This window comes from Miniopterus natalensis, chromosome 3 (assembly GCF_054644295.1).
Source record: "Miniopterus natalensis isolate mMinNat1 chromosome 3, mMinNat1.hap1, whole genome shotgun sequence".
Classification (NCBI taxonomy): Eukaryota; Metazoa; Chordata; class Mammalia; order Chiroptera; family Miniopteridae; genus Miniopterus; species Miniopterus natalensis.
Window position 1 is genome coordinate 75,228,158 of NC_142083.1, and position 19,968 is coordinate 75,248,125.

The following is a 19,968-nucleotide window of genomic DNA, read 5'->3' on the forward strand; positions in this document are numbered from 1 at the left end:
TCAGAAACACCAGCAGAAGGGGGCTGCTTAAATAACCCTGGAATGCTAGGTAGAAAGACTGAGGAAGACTCACAGATATATTGTTAAGTAAAAAGGGTAAGAAAGGTGAAAAAAGGAACTTTCAGAGCAGAGAGTAAAGTAAAACATGCACCTATTTGTGTGTGTGGGGCGGGGGGCTATATATATATTTATACACAAATAGTCTTGTAGGCACAGAAAATTTCTGGGAGGAAACCTAAGATGCTCCAAGAAGGTAGGGGATGAGCTGAAGATTTTTATTTACTATGTACTCACGCTATTTTTTCTATTAAAAAAATCTGAGAATGCATACACACAGTGGGTTAGGTTTGCCTTGCATAAAGGCATGAAGTCTAGGGGTAAGTGGGAGCTGAAACCTTCCTGGCTGGGGCTCTTTGTCCTAAATCATCTGCCCGTAGAGGGAGCCTTTTTTTTTTTAATGTCTCAAAGGCTGGAGCTTGTATAGCCCTCAGGCCTTCCCAAGCAACCAAGAATGAATGACATGGCCCAAGAAGGAATGTGGCTGTTAGCCATGGAATGGGGAGTGGTGGTGGCAGAGAAGCTTAGATTTTTTTTTTTAAGTCCTTAAACCTTACTCTATGTGTCAGGGTTTACTGCTTTCAAAGGCTTCAATCCTGGAACCGGCCCCTAGCTCTCTCTGGAGCAAGAACAGATCAAAGTAAACCTGGGAAAAGGCCAGGCACTGGGACTCAGTGCCACTGTTAATGGGCTCGAGCACTTTTTGATGCTTTGCTTGTGAAGGCAGAATTTTGTTGCTCAGTCAGTGCCTCAGCTAATTGGCCTCCATCAGACGTTATGGAGGGAGTGTCTGATTAGAAGTCACAGCTGCTTTGCTCATTATTTCTATTTAATAGCACCTGGTATCTCTGGGCGATGGTGCCCGCTCAGGACCCAGGTGTGACCTACACAGCCAACAAAAGTGCAGTGGCTTTGCAGCCCCTAGGAATGAAGCTGACTTCCCAAAAAGCATCATCTTATGTAAGTCCTGGCCCCGTGGAACACGTTTTAAACTAGCTCATCCTTGCTAATTCCCTTGCTACAAATCTGAAATGAGGTGCACTCAGTGAATTAATCTGAAAAGTTTGTTTTTACACTAAACAATCACACTGGACCAGTACCCCCCACCCCCAGATAGTGTTCTAGTTATAAATTAATACTCTGGCACTCTGGTTTGGGATCTAGAGTTGCTCAGGAGAAGGGACCAATTATAGCGTTTGGACAAGCCAGGCTTTTTAGCCTAAAGGTTGAGGGTGAGAGGCCCCTTGGGAGACACAGTTTTATCTTTCTGGTAGTGTGAACGTAAGAATGGAAACATTCAAACCTGTGAAGAATTTTTGTGAGTTTATTTGAGCTAAATTGTCGACAATTACCGGGAAGCAAAATCTCAACAGTTTGAGATAATGCTCCTGAGAATGTCAGTTTTGCACCTTATGTTATATGTTACAATAAAAAAAGGAGACACATGTGGATTACATGAAATCCACTGGTAATAGATTAGGGAGGTGGGAGAAAGCAAAGGGGGAAATCTCTGGGATTGGATAAAAAGTAAAATGATAGCCCTGGCTGGTGTCGTTCAGTGGTTAGAGCCTCGGCCTGTTCACGGAAGGGTCGCAGGCTTGATTCCCAGCCCAGGGCATGTACCTGGGTTGCAGTTTGAGCCCTGCCCCCTGTCAGGGTGAGTGTGGGAGGCAACGAATTGATGTGTCTCTCACATCAATGTTTCTCTCTCCCCCCTCCCTTCCACTCTCTCAAAAAATCAATGAAAAAAATATCCTCACTCCTCGCATGAGGCTTAAAAAATTTTTTTAAAATAACACTATATTTAAAAAAGTAGCCCCAGCCAGTTTTGCTCAGTGGTTAGAGCATCGGCCCACAGGCTGAAGTGTCCTGCGTTCGATTCCAGCCAAGCCCTCAGTTGAGGGCTTGATCCCCGTCCCCAGTCCGGGCTCATGCGGGAGGCAACCAATCCATGTCTTTCTCTCACATCAATGTTTCTCTCTCTCCCCTCCACTCTCTCTGAAAAGCAATGTGGAAAAAAAAGTAGAATGATAGACACATACTTGGCATAGGATAGTTAGCAGTCAGCAATTAACTCAATGATAATGAGGGGATTTGTGGTCTCCACAGAGAGGTGCCTGTGCTTTAAGGGATACAGAAAAAGGAAAATTATTTTGACAGTCCAACATTGTTATTGAAACCAGACAGTAATGGGTCCAGGTTGCCTGTCACCACTTCAGCCAATTAAGCAGAAAAAGGGTTGAATCATATATGAGCATTTATTCCAATATTACAAGCAAATTGGGAGAGCAGTAATGGCCATCCACAAAAATCTGCCCTCCCCCCTCCCCTCCCCCCCATAATCCAGGTGCTTATATTGGGTAGAAGGACAAAGATTACATGGGAAAGTAGGAATTACAGGCCTGGGGAAGTAGGCAAGGTGGGCTGGGGGTTGCAAAGGGCAGGTGCCTCGGGGATTCCATTGTTTCTGGAACAGGCTGTTAATCTTCCCATGTTGATAAAAGTATGGACCGCATTCCACAGTTAACTCCCATGTCCCGGGGTGTACAACTCTCAGCCAGGTTAGAAAGTGCTTTTTCTGATTCAAACAGAATCACAGTTAACAGAACATGATTAATATTTCTTATAACTATAGCTAACAATCACCGTTAAGGCGAACATCTCTGTCCCTAACATCAGGGATGCAAAAAGACAATAGACTCAGTTAAGGTAAGGATTGACCTTTGTCAAGAAAGATACCGGCCTAGGGCATGCATGACTTCCCACCATAAACTGCTTTTAGTTAGAAAGTTTTCATTTCAGAGCATTTTTTTAAATGTTTTTATTGATTTCAGAGAGAGGAAGGGAGAGGGAGAGAGAGAAACATCAATGATGAGTAATTGATCAGCTGCCTCCTCCTCCTACAGGCTGCTTCCCAGGGATCAAGCCCTCAGTCTAGGCCTGTGCCTGACCTGGGTCGAACCATGACCTCCTGGTTCATAGGTCGACTCTCAACGACTTACTTAACCACTCCAGCTGGGCACACTGGCCAGGCTAATTTCGAACCATCTTTGTGGTTACTTTAGGTCTCTGAGTTTGCAAGGCTGCCATGCAGGCCTTTCCTGAACTAATCAGGTGGCCCCTTTTCATATCTAACCTTCTGGTGAAAACTTCCATTAGCCCTTAGGAGCAGCTTAGAATCCATCACTAAAAATACCTGATAAGTCTAACACCTGTGAGGGAAAATTGTGACAGACTTTGAAATAGGCAAAAAGATTACTGAGTGTTCTCCAACTGCCTTTCAGGTTATCTGATTCCACAAGAGCCAGCCTGCGCCTTTCCTAGTCTTTGTCTAAGGTATTTTACAATTCTGTAAGTTGTAGAAAATCGATAGTAATGCAAATGGTTGCAAATGATCTTGCCCTTAGAGATGCAATTGATTTCTGCCCATGGAAGAAGCCATTTGTGCACCTATCAGCAAATTCGTTTCTGCATTCCTGATTACCTTTATATAAATGTTATTTGCATTTTCCTTTGAACCAATCTTTTGCATCTTAGTTTTCCCTCAATGAATGAGTTAAAACAAGACCTTTGACACATTTTCATTTTGTATTTATACGATTATGATTTTACTTTTTTCTCCTATTGTCCTTTTTTAAAAAATGTTTTTATTGATTTCAGAGAGAGGAAGAGAGAGGGAGGGAGAAAGAAACATCAATGATGAGAGAGTCTTTGATTGGCTGCCTCCTGCACGTGCCCTACTGGGGATGGAGCCTGCAATCCTGGCATGTACCCTGACCGGGAATACAATCATGACCTCCTGGATCATAGGTCGATGCTCAGCCACTGAGCTACACCAGCCAGGCTCCCCTATTGTCCTTTAACATACCTCATCTCCCTTTTTTTCCTGGCTGCAAAGACAAAGTTTTAAACCCACACAAAAAGTGTTGATTCAGTAGAGTGTCACAGGGTATGATAGGAAGCTACCCCAAACACCAGGAAAAGAGGTGGCCGTAAGCAATGAAATCAAGACAACTGTCAGCTCTCTGCCATTTCCCTCCCTTTCCCACTCAAGTTCCACCTTGAGGGGGAAGGCAGGAAGCCCTGACATTACGGCTGGAGGCTGCCTCTTAGGCCTGCCCAGGGCCAGCTTCATGCTGAGCTGAGGCCTATCTGGAACTGGCTGGGGGTAATTTTCAGAGTCAATTCCTAGTCACACTTCCTCTCCATACCAGACACAGCCACTTCCTCTTTCTGCTGAGGACAGAAGTTGAATGAGAGATGAGTTCCCAGGGTGTCGCAACATCCGGGAACATGAGGGCAAGTAACGAATGGGTGTTCGGGCAGGGATGGCCCCCAGGGTGTCCTGGGAATAGCCTTTGCTTATAGAACAGCTTGGATTGAACACATGCTGGACACCAAGTATCACAGTAATCCTCGCAACAACCCTGAAGTAGAGAACTTCATCAGGATGTTGCTAGGCAGGAGTAAACGGGCTCAGTCGGGGTTAGAGCTGGGTGGGTGTGAGACAAACCATCTGGCCCCAAGAGTCCTGTTGCATGAACCAGGGTCCCACCATGTGCTCTGCTCACCCAACCTCCAGACATTCCCATCCTATAGCTGAAGTGGCCTGCCAAGCCTACAGTGGCAGGAGACTGGCAGGCTTTGTCTCAGCCTCCAGGCCATGCCCTTTGCTGCTCCAATTGATTTTCCTAACAGGAATGGTCCATCCATGGCACTCAGAACCCTTTAGTGGCTTCTTTTCACCAGCTCTCCTCCCTCTCTACTCCCCCATCCTTACTGGATTCCATTCCTCCAGGGCATAGGTTCTCCCTGTTCTCTCCTCCCTCCACGCCCACCTCCCCCATTTTGCCCATTGAGGATCTGCTAGTTCTTTGAGGATTTGCTCCAGGATCACTGACTCCCCTCTTCCACCTAGTCTTTTGCTCCCGCACACAGCACACCATGACCTACTTGGGGGGCATGATTCCTTCTTGATGCATATCCCCTGACCCAGTGTGCTTCAACACACCTGAATCACTGGGGATTTTGTTAAGATGCAGACTCTTAGATCTGGGATGGGCCTAAAACTCTGCCCTTTCCACAAATCCCCAGGTGATGCCAACAGTGTTTGCAGACCACACTTGGAAGGGCGAGGACCTAGGTCAAGGGCTTTCCTGCACTTCTCAGACCCACAAGTCACAAGACTGCTCTGGATGTACTTTAGACATCTGCTTCTATGCCCTGTCAACACATTTGAGCCCCTCACCTCAGCCAGACCCAAGGCCACAGAAACAGAGCCATCACATGCATTTATTGGTAACCATCCTGCCCAGCAGGTACCAGCCTGTGTTGCCTCCAAGGACCCCAAGACTCATAGGTATCTAGCAAAGCTGGGATTCTGCAGTGAAGGGGACCCTTCACCCCGTGAGAATGAGTTGGGTCTGGGGTGAGGTTGGAGCCAGCTAAGGGCCAGCCCACTGAGAGGCTTCACAGCCCTCAGCAGAGGAAACATGACCCCTTGTCCTGGAGAGGGGGCCACAACTCCCTGTGCACCATTTCTTTACTGGGCACTCTTAGGCGCTGAGGCCACGGCCTGGGGGAGGAAGGCAACCTATGTGGGGAGAGTGACATGAAGGTACGAGAGGCAAAGATGCAGTTCCCCTCAGCAACAGGAAGCACAAAGCAGGTCCCAGCCCTCCTGAGGTACCCAGGGCAGGGCGCACACACCCGCAGATGTGCTTCTCTACAGCAGCTTCAGGCGGAGATGTCCATTGCCCAGACCACCCCTCTAGGCCCAATCACCTCTGGACTTCAGGCCTGTGGCATGTGGACATGTGGCTTTCTGCTTGCTGCCTCTAGGAAAAGGAACTAGAAGTCCTTTAGTCCTTTCCTCCACACCCCACTTCAAAACAGATCCAAGGACCCAGAGACACCCAAGATCCTTTGCTAACCTAGAAGCACAGCTGGCAGGGCCCACACCACTTTTGCCCCCAGCTTTTGTCTTGGCCTTTTTGGAGACATGACATTATAGTTGCCCCTGGGAAGATGAGCCTTGCCCCCAGGAAAGACATGAGGCCCAAAGCCAGGGAAATGTAGGCTTGCCTTCACAAACCAGCCTGGCGACAGTGCTTAGATTGTGCTATTTGAATCCCTGGTGCTGTTTTGCAGTCTTCCCCTCCCCCACAACCACGCCCAGTTCACCCCCATCTGTAGTCACTGCACTACACCCCAAAGGTTGCTTTCTTGTTTTATTGAGAAGCATACATAGGTCACATCACAGTGTGGAAAGCAGCCTGACGCCACTTGGCAAGACCCAGGACAATGGTGGCCAGAGTCAGGGATACCACCATTGCTAGGCCTAACCCCAGCATCACAGAGGTGAGAGAAGAGGTTGACTCCTCCACATCATGGTAACCAGTCTTTCCCAGGAAGATCAGTGGCCCCACTGTGACATCTGCCTCTTCTGTCACTGAAAGAGAAGACATCCAAGGGTTACCTTTGTCCCTCACCAGGAATTGGGTTAATAGGGGTTTTGTCTGCCTCAGTGGGCTGAACTAGGTTTTGTTTTAAGCCGAGAAAGCTCAAAACTGCACTTCTAGAGGCAAGCATCCTTAAATTGGATATAAGGGAGAAAAATGTCACCCTGAGGTGACAGTAGGTACCCTAGACCAAGGGGAGGACAATAGCCCTGTGGCCAAGGTAAGACCTACCGTGCCTGCGACTGCGGGAAGCAGACTTGCGCCACTGTCCCACCAGTCTCCTGGAACGACCTGGAATGCCACAGCTGCCCTTGTTACAGCAGTGACAGATATCAGCAGTGCCTTCTACGGGGGACCAGCTGAGAGGAAGACAAGAGGATTAGAAGACTGAGTTGCCTGCAGGAAGCAGTTTGTTGATAATGTTCATGTTGGGGAATAGACATGAGGGTAGTCAATTAAGTTGGCTACCCCAGCCATGTCCAATCTTATCTCACCTGTTGGAGGACTTGCTGAAGGAACAGGCTTTGTTTAGTTGGTCTGGGACTTGGTCAGCCGGAGTGACCTTCAGGTGGCAGGTGATATATATCTGGAAGTAAAAGCTGCTATTACGAGGTGGGGTTCTAAGCTGTGTTAGTGATGTTAGTAAGTCAGTTCTTATATAATCCTTGGGGGAGGGGTGGAAGAGCCTCATTTTAGAGATGGGGCAACAGAAGGTCAGAGATTAACTTGTCTAAAACTTCAGAGCAAGTAGCAAATTGGATTCTAAATTGGAACCCATCATCTTTATTGCCCCAGTCTTTCCCAAACTTGTCCAATTACTTAGTGTGTCCATTACTTACCTGGGCCCATTAAGTTGGAACCAAGGGGCCAGGGCCAGGAATCAAGTACAAAGAGGCCAAAGTCCCCCAGACCACCTGGGGTAGGTGGAAATTTTGACAAAGCCAGGGCTCAAGTCAGTTCTGGTCCTCTTGACAGAGGCATCCTCAGCCAGAGGTCCTATTTTATACCCCAGATGGTACATCAACAGTCCCCTGCCAACCCTGCAAGGGCAGGGAAATTCCATCACCTTTTCTCTGAAGCTTCTGCTGAGCCGCAAACCTTGGCCACCACCTAGTGGCCAAGTATACAGGCAGGGAAACCATTTCAGAAACTTGAACAGGGCAGGATGCACTATCTGCCCCACCAGAGAAGGGTTCAGGTCCTTGGGAGTCCCTATTCCAGGAAGGAAACTGCTTTATCTTCAGCTTATTCTCAGCAGATTCCTGATGCTAACTGGGGCCTGAGATCCTAGGGCAGTTCCCCATTAGCTCGTGAATAAGGTGTTCCTTCTTTGTGCCATGGCCACAGTCAGCCAGACCACTCGGCCCACCTTTGAGGGAGAACCCTCTCAGAGCTCAGGCTAACTTCCACTGGTCAGCATTGTCCTCTGGTATCTTAGTTACTCCCAATCCCTGGAGATGCAGATACCAGCTCAGGCCACCACCTGTATAAAACCTTATGCCCATTCTTCCCACTGGACCACCTCTGAAGTCAATATCAACTCCCTATCCCCAAAAGGATCCTCTAGCTTATGGTCCACAAGTCACCAATGGGGGGACCAGGATCCTTCCTTGGAAGCTATTCTCCTTTATCCCCAGCTCCATTCAACCCAGGACCTGTCGTCAGAAGCTTCAGGGCATCTCACTAACATATGTAATTCCTGCCCCTCCTGCTATCTACCAGTCTGTATCAAACTACTCTTCTCAGCTTGGCGGGCGTGGCTCAGCAGTTGAGCATGGACCTAGGATCCAGAAGATCTCTGTTCAATTCCCAGTCAGGGCACATGCCCAGGTTGCAGGCTCGATTCCCAGTTGGGGGTGTGCAGGAGGCAGCTGATCAATGACTTTCATCATTGATGTTTCTATCTCTCTCCCTCTCCCTTCCTCTCTGAAATCAATAGAGATTTTTTTTTTAAAAAAAAAACTACTCAGAACAGAATTGCTGGGCGAGATGAGGGAGTATCAATGTAGTCTTTAATAAGTTCACACTGCTTGCCCCTAAAGCCTCCTAGCCTTTGATCCTCTGGTTCAGTGGTTTGCAAACCTGGCTGCTTATTAGAGTCATTGGGAGCTTAAGTGGCTTTTGATGCATTTTCGAGTAAAACAAGATAGATGAGTGGATGGGTAATATAATATTAATGGTAGAACCTAGGTGGTAGGTACATAGGTGTTTGCTATAAAATTCTTTCAACATGATGTTTGAAGATTTTCATAAGATGTTGGAAAAGGCGATGCCAGGCCCCACTTTCAATTAAGTGAAAATATATGGGATTATAAGCAAGTATCATAGGATCACTTTCCAGGTGATTAGTACAGAGCCAAAGTTGAGAACCCCTGCTTTAATCACTTCCCCCCCCTCACCAGCTATTCCAAACTTTGCACCTTCCACTCCTATCTCAGGAAGTTTGTTTAAAAGCTACTTGATTTTTATTTCTAAGGTTTTACCAGAACTTTCTGGCTAGAGGCCAGTCCTTCTGCCTGTGCTTCCTGCCCCATTTGTCCATACCTCAGGCATCAGGAGCAGTCCACAACTTAGCTCCCACCCCCTCCATCCCCTTAGTTTCAAGTGGGCTTTCTAGCTTAGTGGATCTGAAGGTGTGGCTCCCAGAGCAGCAGCAGCAACAGCCACTGGAGACTTGATAGGAATGCAAATTCTAGACTCCAATGCAGACCTACTGAGCCAGACCCTGGAGGTAGGGCCCAACAATCTATTTCAACATGCCCTCCAGGTGATACTGATGTATTCAGGTTTCAAAAAGTCACTGGTCTAGCCTATGATCTGGTTCAAGATGCTACCCTGTATGCAAAGAAGTTCATACCTGCTTTCCTTGCCCTTCTAGAAAGCCTCCAGGAAGGCTGACACACCTGCTTTTGTCAACTCCTTTACTCAACCCACCATCGTCTGGGTTCTGGCCCTGCTGACCCTGGCAAGGACAAGTTCAGTGACCTGGGCACCAAATGCCATGGCTGTTGGTGCTCATCTTAGTGTTCATCTTACTCTTAACTGTCAGCTAAGTCTCCTAGGTTCCTATTCTCCTACTTTGTTCTATTTCTAGGACCCCCAATTCTGTCTCTATCCTTCATGGGTTTTCTACCTATCTAAGGGATTGGGTCACCCATGCCTTCTCCTTGAAGATCTCTCTAGAGCCCACGGTTTTATCTACTTGGCAAGTTGAGTTACTAGGATAGGGGAAGACCTATCAAGTTATTCCTTGAGGAGGCAGTGAGCTAAAGCAGCAGAGTAAGCCTGGTCAGCCTGACCCCTAGAGTTCAGTCTCATTTCAGGGTACTTAATAAAAAGGTATTACCGTGTTTCTGGAGTCATTAGCAAAGTGAAACACATCCACTGTGAACTGGAGAGTCCCTGGCCCCGGTCTGGGAGCTTTGAAAGCGGATGAAGCTTCGTAGAGGCCATCCACGAGACAACTTTGAAGAGAATGAGTGAAGAGTGGGGTCAAAGGATGCAGAAGGTGGCGTAGGTCATGTTATGAGGGTGCCCCAGAAAGGCAGCCCAGCCCTCACCCGTGGAAGTCCACGATGGTGTGATAAGGGGAGGAGTTCCGATTTGGCGTTGGTGTGGCCACACAGTGGTCCACAAACAGTCGCAGTGGCACATGGCTACCAGTGTGAACTTCGGCCTGGAGGTGGGCTACATCTCCCAGTTGGAAGGTAGGGGACCTCTTCTTAGAGCTCCAGTTCTCTGAAGGGCACAGCCAGGGGTGAGAGACTCTCCCTGGCAGAGTTCTGCCTGCAAGCTCCCCCTGCCAGCCCTCCTTGCTTACCCTCCATGAGGTACAGGGAAAAAACCAGCTTCTCCTCCGAAAACACTGTGGTCCTGAAGGGCACCCAGGTGGGCAGGATGGCATGGCTGCTCACGTTACCCTTCCTGGGAAGAGAAAAGGAGCTGCCCACACTTGTTGTGGGGCTCACCCCATCTGGCTCCACATTAGAGAGGGGGGTGTGTCTCCCTTCTACCTCATTACAAAGTCTTTAGCAATGATCCAGCCAGGCAGCTAGTCAAGGCATCTGAACACACAAAGTCTGATCCTGTCCCTTAACCACCTGTATTCAACAACTGAGTGGGCCCTCCCAGCCATGAGGACACCTGAGCTACAGCATGAACAGATATCTCGTTACTTTGGTTTCTAGGCCCACATCTGCTCCTTGTTAAGGTTCATCCTGGAGGCTCAAGTTTGGGGTCTGAAGCCACAATTCCCCTCTGTACCACTCAGGATTCTTGAGACCAGTACCAGTGAAGAAGTTCAGAGATAAATGCAGTTAGGACTCTGGTTCCTAAGATGTCAGTGAGATACTCTGAGCCTATTCTGAAACAGGAAGGTCCCTGGAAGCAGCCAGATGGGGTCCATCCCTTCCATGGCATCTCATTGAAGAGGCTACTTCAAGAACCAGCCCTCAGCTAATAGAAGCAAGGATAAAGGATCTCAGCCTATGGCAAGCCACCCCACACTGTCTGCAGCCATTAGGCCAGGTGAGCCAACATTCTCAGGTCAGTCCCAAGCAGAGCTATTTTGAAGTGAGAGATAGCTATGATCCCAGGAAGGCTTCAGTCTCTCTGGCCAATGGGCGGGCAGGCTCAGAGTCCTGCCCTTGGCATCTCCATCTCCCCCACCCAACATTGTCAGGCACCCAGCTCCTATAGCTCTCCTTAGCTCCCTAAAGTCACCTGCCACAGGTCAGGTCTTACTGCATCCCAGTCTCCCATCTGGTCCCACCAACTCCCACCTTCCTCTCCTACAAGCTACAGAGACCCTTCCGGGTTGAAAATAAGTTCTTACCCATTCTGCTTGGTGCTTAGGGAGGGCACCTGCTAAGCTGAACACCTTCACTGCATCTCAGCCTTTAGAACCCATCTGTCCCCCTCCCTTTATTAGGCCATATGCTCCAGGCCCGCAGGCTGTAGCCCCTACTAGTGACATGCTGCCTTCCCTGGGGGTGGGGTGGGGCGGGGGGGCTCTGCCTACTGTCTCAGCCCCACACGTTCCAAGGCCTGATCTAGGATCTTGTTCTGGGAACCCCTCCCTCCACCCCTCTTCGGGCACATGGCTTATCCGTGTGCCCTCACGGTGTCAGCACCATCCTCCCCTACCTTCTCCCAGAGAAGAAGGCAGGGATTAAGGCCTACACACTCTGCACTCAGCCCAGCCCAGGACTCTGCATTGTGTTATAAGCCACAGTCACCCCCTCCTCACACCTCAATGCCCGAATTCACAGGTGTTGTTTAGTGCTTAGGGCTTGAGGGGCTTCCCCCACTCACACGTGTACTGGGTTACACCACAGGGAAAGAGCAGGTTGCCTTGGTCAGAGCTTGGAACCTCTCCCTACGCTACTGAAAAAGTCTTCTGAACTCCAAGGGGGCCTGGGCTGGGCAGCCCTGCAGCTTTCACCAAGAGGCAGCTGTGGCCCAGATGCATTGCTGAGGCCCCCAACTCCATCCAGGGCTGAGGGCGGTGACCACAGCCCAAGCACTTTTACCTTCTTGCAGCCATGTTGTCAGATGCTGCTGGGAGGCTGACACAATTGCCAAGGGGCCTCGGCACCAGCGGCAGCAACAGCTCCTTCCACACTAACCTGGGGAAGCGGCACGTGATGGGCACCATCGCCTGCTTAGTCCTCAGGATGGACAGGTTTCCCACAGGGTGGGGCTTGTGGAGCAGGAATGTGCTGTATACCAGGGCATCCTCAGTCACCTGAAGGAAAGGGAAGGGTCAGCCCCACCAGCTTCACCTGTCAGAGGTGGGCCCAACCTATGCAAGGGAGCAGGAGTGCAGCCCACAGGAGGCGGAGAGAACACAGGCCCTGGACTCAAAGCCCACTCTGCTGCTGACCCAGGGAGAGCCTGGGCAGGTATCACCCTCACACGTTTTTCACCCCTAAAGTGTTGATGGCACTACAGGGATCTGACTCAGCTCCCTGAACCAGAGGTGCTGGGCATCTGCTCCCCTGCTCAGGCTGCCACCCCCACCCCAGTTGCACATCCAGTTTTCTTTCTCTGGGAGGCCTGGGGCCAGGGTGAAACCAGGAAGTTCTGGGAACTTGAACTCATTGCCACAGCAGTTAACACTTATGATGCTCTCCCTCTTCTGGCTTGTTCTCATGCTCATTCCACAGAAAGCCAAATTGGTTCCATGGTTGCCTGAGGCAGGGAGAGCCTGGGGCAAGTGCTGTGGGGCAATCTGCAGCTTCTAGTCAGCTTCCCAGATCGCGTGGGGCCCAAGTGGCTGCCTGGCCCACCCTAACCCCTCGATCTTCAGGGGAGAGTCCTAGCTTCTACTAAAAAGTGCCCCAGATGGACCAGCTGCATAATTTGTGGGGCCCATTGCAAAATGAAAATGTTCAGAAGTTAAGAATTTCAGGATAGCAGGATATTAAACCAAGATTGAACCTGTGGGACTACACAGGTGCCATTCCCAAGAAGCCCTGGCCCCAGGTGATCCTTATTAGGCAAGATTGGGAAGCCAGTCATGGGAAACACTGCACTGGTCAGGCTAGTGGAGTCATCTGGGATCTTAAAGATACCGATATCTGCCTCCCACTTCCATTCTGATATAGTACAGAATATGGGAATGGAGTTTTAAAAGCCCCAGCTTAGTCTTAACAGCTGAGTCTAATACACAGGGTTTGGAAGTTACCAAACTAGAATAATCCCAGGGATACAAGGGGCCAGGAGGCCTCAAGGCAAACCCTAGGAACCACACCGAAAACCAGGGGCTGGGCTTGTCTCACCCCAGCCAAACTACAAAGATTTGAGTCCAAACCTGGGTGGGCAGAAGTGGGGGCCCCATGATGGAGGGGAGGGCAGGTTCTCCATGAAGTGCAATGAAGTTGGTCCAGGGGATCGTGGACCAGCTAGGGATCTGTGCCCAGGCAAGCCCTGCCTTGCTGGAAGGCCCCTCCTAGTCTGAGTACAGCAGTTTCATTATAATGTTGATGAGATGCCCTATTTAAATCAATTAGCCTATGATAAAATTGGTTTCATTATAGGTCATTTTGCTGAAAGTCACAGAACCTATTTATGACATTAAGTGAGGACTATATCTGCCATCCCCCCCTCACTTGGGGGAACTGGTCTGGCCTGGACTACTCAACTCTCCTCTTGAACATACCTCCCACATTAAGCCCCCAGTCCCCAGTCTAGCCCAAAATGCACTGCCCCTCTGTACTCCACCAACCTACTCATTTGGGCAACTAAAGACAGGAGCTTCCTCCCATCCCAGCCCCATATCACCAATGCCCAGCTCCAGGCCTCAGCTGTTCCTCCTCCCACAAGTGAAAGGGAGCTGCCCTAGTCTCTAGTCTGAATCCACACTTTCCATTGCGGGCAGCCTCTCCCATGTCCTCCCACCAAAGCCGGGGACACCGAGGGGGCCCAAGCCTCACCTGCAGGCTGTTGCCACAATCATGTAGCCCAACCTCAAACCTGACCACATCATCAGTGTCCATAGAGACCAGGGGCTCACAGTGCTCAGGGCCCAGGGTGAGGTCTGCAGTCCTGATGAGTTTCCTGGTGCCAAAAAGGTCTTTGCTGACAGTAACCACAAGCTGGGCCTCCAGACACTTCACCACAACGCGAGGGGTCCCACCCTGCCAGAAGGGCTCGGAGCAGCACAGCTCCGTGCCTCCCCAGAGGAGAAGGCAGATGAAGAGCCCATAGCTCAGCGCCATGACACCTACAAAACAAACACTCCCACTAGTGACTGCTGGCCAGCCCCCACCTGCCATCTTATACCCTGGGTGCTGGCCACTCACACCTGGACTCCCCCCGCCTCCCTTCCCCAGCCAATCCAGTCAGCCCTGTCCTTGCTACTCCAATCGACCCCCATGCAGCAGCATGGGCATCACCTGGAGCTTATTAGAAATGCAGGCTCTCGGCCCCACCCCAGACCACCGGGTTGGAATCTGTGTTTTCACTCTCTCCCCAAGTGATTGGTATTCACATTAAAGTTTGAGAAGTGTGGGCTGGCAGCCTGGTCAGTCATAATTTCCCATCCCTTTCTACTCCCACCCCGGGTGTCCACCCTTTGCTGGCCCTGCCCTCATAGCCCACGGAGGGAGCTAAGAGCTGTCCCAGGTCAATGGGGGAGGCCAAGAGAAAGGTCTTGATTGAAGGGTGGGGAGAGTTTGATCAGAGAAGGCAGGGAGCTCATCCCAAGTGAGAACAGGAGGAGACATCATTAGTAACTGGGTAATTTTGTGGGGTGCTGCCAACATTATGGAAAGTAGGAGGGGAGGTCATTTTAGGTGGAGGCAGCTGTGTGGACAGAGGTGTAGAAAGGGCACTGGATGGGCTCGGGGAAAAAGCCAGGAGCTCAGAATTAAGGAGCCTCAGATTGCGGGCGGGGGGAGAGCGTGGCAGTTTAAAGGGCTGGGGAGGATCATGAAGGTGCTGGCTGAGAAGCTGGGTTTTACTCTGGTTGAGAAACACCACAGAAGGGTGCCGAATCAGGTGAGTGAGCTGGCCAGCTCTGCCTCCAAGCTGTAGGACTGGAGCCAAGGGTCAGGAGGCTACTGCCCCAGTCCTGATGGGAGAGGGTGGAGAAGGGCTGACAGGGTCAGCATTTGCTGATGGCCTACTCTGCCAGGCCTGGGTGAAACTCCTTCAGGAGGAAAGGAGAAATACAAAGGTTAACTTCCTAAGGGTAGAAATGTGTAGTCACTTGTAAATGCATGCTTTTAAAGTAATTGAACCATTAATTTAAGTTGCTAAAGATTGATTGATTTTCAGAGAGAGAGAGGGAGGGAGAGAGAGAAAAAAACACACATCAATTTGTTGTTCCACTCATTCGCACATTCATTGGTTAATTCTTTGTGCCCTGACCAGAGACCGAACCTGCAACCTCAGTGTATTGGGAGGACGCTCTAACCAACTGAGCTACCCAGCCAGGGCCTGTGGGTGTGTATGTGTTTTAATACTCTAGTTTACTTGTGGGAAAATAAATAAATGGAGGGAAGAGATTACCCCCACAACTTCCTCTGACCTGATCAACATGGGGCTTGGGGGCTAGAGACAGCCAACAGAGAGAAGCAGGTAGGAACTCAGTTAAGGCTCCAGGCTCACCTGGGTGGCCTACCCCTGTGCAAACCCTCCTCTCTGGGTTTCCTGCCTACCAATTCCAGAAGGAGGGAGCCAGCTGTGGCCTGAGGCCCCTGTGGGACAGCTACTGAGAAACTGTATCCTAGGAGCTGGAGCCCACTGGGGAAGGGGCATCTCCATGCTTGTTACCCACAGCTGTGTTTTCAGATTGTGCTGGCAGTAGGGTGGGGTGGGCTGGTGAGGAGAGATCAGGACCTCCCTGAAGCCTCATATCCATCCCCTCTTTTTCTCTGCTTCAGAGCTAACCCCCCTTAGAAGAAAAAAAGATATGAAGAAATTTGTGAGGGTAGGGTGAGGGGAGTCTGGGTAACGATAGGGGTGTCTTCATGTACATGGACTTGTGGTAAGCATGTGGTGGGGGTGCTTGTGTTTCCCTTTTTTAAAAAAGAGAGCCAGAGACACCTCTATCAGGAAGCATGGCCTGCTCAGCCCAACCCAAATTCTGGGTCTTTTGCACTTTTCTGAGAAGTGCTGCCCTCTGGTGGCCAGAATGCACCAAAGTCCTGGCCACCAGCCCAGAGCATAAATTTTCCTTAAAATTCCTTATTGCCCAGATGTTGGTTTCTAAGTACTATTCCTCTGTAAGAGCAGGACCCATGGTTTCTTGGAGAATTGGCTGATTCCAGGCTAGGGCTGGGAAAATACAAGGAGACTCTGAAACATCTTGTTAAGCCAAAAAAATGCTCACAAAATGATGAGGATGGGTCAAAAGAACACAGGAGCCAAATCGAATCGTGAAGTGAAGGGGTCCCACTGGCCAAATTGGGGACAACTGTACATCAAAATGAATAGAACAATAAAAACTACACATTGAATAAGATAAGAGTCCATGAGCATCCATGCTGATGATAAATACCTACATAAAAACATGTCAATGGGAAAACTTTTTCCATATAAGGGAAACTTCATAACAGTTGAATGCCAGCTAATAACCATTTGCAATCATCATAGTAGTAATATATTCAGGCAAGAATTATCAGTGCATATTAAAAATTAGTTGATGGTGTGATGGAGATGTTAGCTAAATCTATGCTAGTGATCATTTTGCTATATGTGTAAGTATCAAATTAATGTGCTGTACACCTTAAACTTATACAATGTTATATGTTACTTATATCTTGATAAAGCTGGGGGAAAAGTTCTGGAGATGGATAGTGGTGATGGTTGCACAACACTGTGAATGTACTGAATGCCACTGAATTGTACACTTAAAAACGGTTAAAATGGTAAATTTTATGGTATATATGTTTTATCACAATAAAAACAATAAAACTAATTGGTGGAAGTTTGAATGCATAGTTTCAAAGTTTCTCCCTAAAGATTATTAGTTACAAAGAATTAAGTGATTACTTTATAGTGGATAAATCTGGCAGACACCACTTTAGCCACATTGTCAAAGTTAACTAACCATTAGTGGAAAAAATATCCCAACAGTGGGATAAACTGACATCAAGTGTCTCCTGATGTGAGGGGATGATGTCTAGTGTTTAGAAAATTAGCATGTTTATATATGTATGTAGGTATACATATGTACACACACATACATATATACATAGACCCTACATATGTATATATGTATGTGTGTATATGTGTAGATACATATATATAGACATACATACACAGACACACAAGTGTAAAGAGATACAGAGAGAGCATATGTAGCAAAATGTTCACATTTGCTGAATCTGGGTAAAGGGTAAACAGAATTTCAAAATAAAAAGTTAAAAATAAACCCTCTCTGACCCTGGCCAAGTGGCTCAGTTGGTTAGAGAGTGGTCTCAATAAGCCAGGGTTACAGGTTCAGTCTCCAGTCAGGGCACATACCAGAATCAACCAATGGGTGCATGGATGAGTGGAACAACAAATCTCTCTCTCTCTCTCTCTAAAAGCCCATTTAAAATATTGTAAAAATAAAAATAAACCCTCTCTAAGTCAGATTCAAGTGAATGAGAAGACAATGGGACCCATTTTCAGAAGAAGGCTATTAACCAGGTTTCAAAAGCAACTGCTAAAATAAAATACGAGGTTGCTAGGCATAAAACAAACAAAAGATCTGTAAGATCTTTGAGGAGAAATTTATGAAATTTTATTGAAAATCATCAAAAAATACCTAAATACACAGAGAGGTAGTCCATATTCATGGATGGGAAATGCAATATCATAAAGATATCAATAACCCCCAAATTTATTATTTCTATCAAAATTCCAACAGGTGTGTGTGTGTGTGTGTGTGTGTGTGTGTGTGTGAGAGAGAGAGAGAGAGAGATTGAGAGAGAGAGAAACTGATTCTAAAATTTTAAGGCTTTTGAAGAAAAAGAACAAGAATCATTAGAGATCTTGCATCCTGGCATATGTAGTAAGTTCAAATCAAATAAATTCTTATAAAATACTTTTACAGGATTGGACATTTCTTACATCAGCATTTACTTGGCACAGTTAGCAAAATTCTAAAGCACACCCACGACCACACTGCAGACCCAGACCCATTGTGTCCCACCAGCTCCCCAATTCATATTGGGTGAACATGCCCAGTTCCAAGAAAACAAAGATTTTAAAGATCATTTGACTGCCACCTAGAGATTTTGTTTACTGGAAAATACATCAAATAAAAGATAATCTCCAACCACATTGGAAGGGACCTTATCAGGCACCTAGCTGTGAATAGATATCTACCCCATCTGAGGACATCAAAAACTTCTCTAGGATGAGAAGCTGCTGAAACCAGAGGTAGACAGCTACCCCAAGACATTGACAAAGCCTGTAAACCTATAGATTGATATCGAATTCAGAATCCATTTTGTCCTTACCTGTCTGCTAATTAGACATAATAATAGTTATACTTGGGTTTTTCTATATTGGCCAACTGTTTATGATACTGATCATGTATAACATAACTGTTGCCTGGCTGGGTGTGGCTCAGTGGTTGAGCATGACCTAGGATCCAGGAGATTGAGGTTCCATTCCTGGTCAGGGCACATGCCTGGGTTGCGGGCTCGATCCCCAGTCAGGGGCATGCAGGAGGTAGCCGATCAATGACAACTCTCTCATCATTGATGTTTCTATCTCTCTCTCTCCCTCTCCCTTCCTCTCTCTGAAATCAACAGATATATATTTTTAAAAATAATAATAACTGTTAAAAAAAGAAAAAGAACAATGTGAGAGACACACCCTAACAGATATTAAGACACATCATAGGGACAGCCCTAGAGACACTTCTGGAAGTAACATTACCATGGCTACCCAAGGAGAACACCAAGTTAAGTTCAAACTTGTGTTGGTTGCTGATGGTAGGACTGGGAAAACTACATTCGTGAAACATCATCTGACTGGTAAACTTGAGAAGAAGTAGGTAGCCACCCAGGATGTTAAGGTCCATGCCTTCATGTTCCACACCAACAGAGGGCCTATTAAGTTCAATGTGTGGGATGCAGTGGGCCAGAAGTTTGCAAGAGAAGGCTTTAAGTCCAAGCCCAGTGGGCCATTATAATGTTTGATGTAACTTCAAGGGTTACTTACAAGAATGTGCCTAACTGGCATAGAGATCTGATAAGTGTGTAAAAACATCCCCATCGTGCTGTGTGGCAGCAGAGTGGCTATTAAAGACGGGAAAGTTAAGGGAAAATCAATTGTCTTCCACTGAAAGCAATACTATGACATTCCTGCCAAAAGTAATGACAACTTTGAAAAGCCCTTCCTCTGGCTTGCTAGAAAACTAATTGGCGACCCTAACTTGGAGTTTGTCGCCATGCCTGCTTTTGCCCCACCAAAAGTTGTCCTGAACCCAGCTTTGGCAACACAGTGTGAGCGTGACCTAGAGGTTGCCCAGATGGATGGGGATGATGACCTGCGAGAGAAGGAAGCTGGACCCAGCGTCAGAAGTCTAGTTTTACAGGCAACTGTCCTGTGATGTCAGTGGTGCAGCGTACAACACTTTCTTATACAGCTGAGCAGAACCTGTGCTTGACCTTTGGATGCTTAAAGAGCTGAATGGGCTTTGGAGTGAATGTGGCAGTTAAAAAATACCTTCATTTTTTGGACCTACATATTTAGCTGTTTTGGAATGAAGTTGTTTCCTTATTGAGTTTCAACTATACGAGCATTGCAGTTGCATCATAATATTCAGTAGTGAAATCTTATTTGTTACTGTCATTCCCATTCCTTTTCATTTAGAATCAGAATATAGTTGTATTTCAAATATAAAAAGAGACTATTATAGGCATGGTAATTAAAGCAGAGTGCTGTTAGGAAAAAAAAAAAAAAAATAGTGAAATAGATGACAGAGCCCAAACAACCACTTACA

General features: G+C 47.8%; 1 protein-coding gene and 1 pseudogene across 1 annotated transcript; one reads left to right on the plus strand and one right to left on the minus strand.

Annotated features, from left to right (window-relative positions):
- Nucleotides 1–6,287: 6,287 nt before the first annotated feature.
- Nucleotides 6,288–14,239, minus strand: ZP3 (zona pellucida glycoprotein 3). Its single transcript, XM_016199067.2, is given in 8 exon segments — nucleotides 6,288–6,508; nucleotides 6,750–6,877; nucleotides 7,013–7,104; nucleotides 9,865–9,982; nucleotides 10,079–10,256; nucleotides 10,339–10,442; nucleotides 12,146–12,264; nucleotides 13,955–14,239. Coding segments are annotated over 8 exon segments (1,245 nt in total).
- A 4,661-nt stretch (nucleotides 14,240–18,900) lies between these two features.
- LOC107526553 (GTP-binding nuclear protein Ran-like) lies at nucleotides 18,901–19,575 on the plus strand (annotated as a pseudogene).
- Nucleotides 19,576–19,968: the final 393 nt, after the last annotated feature.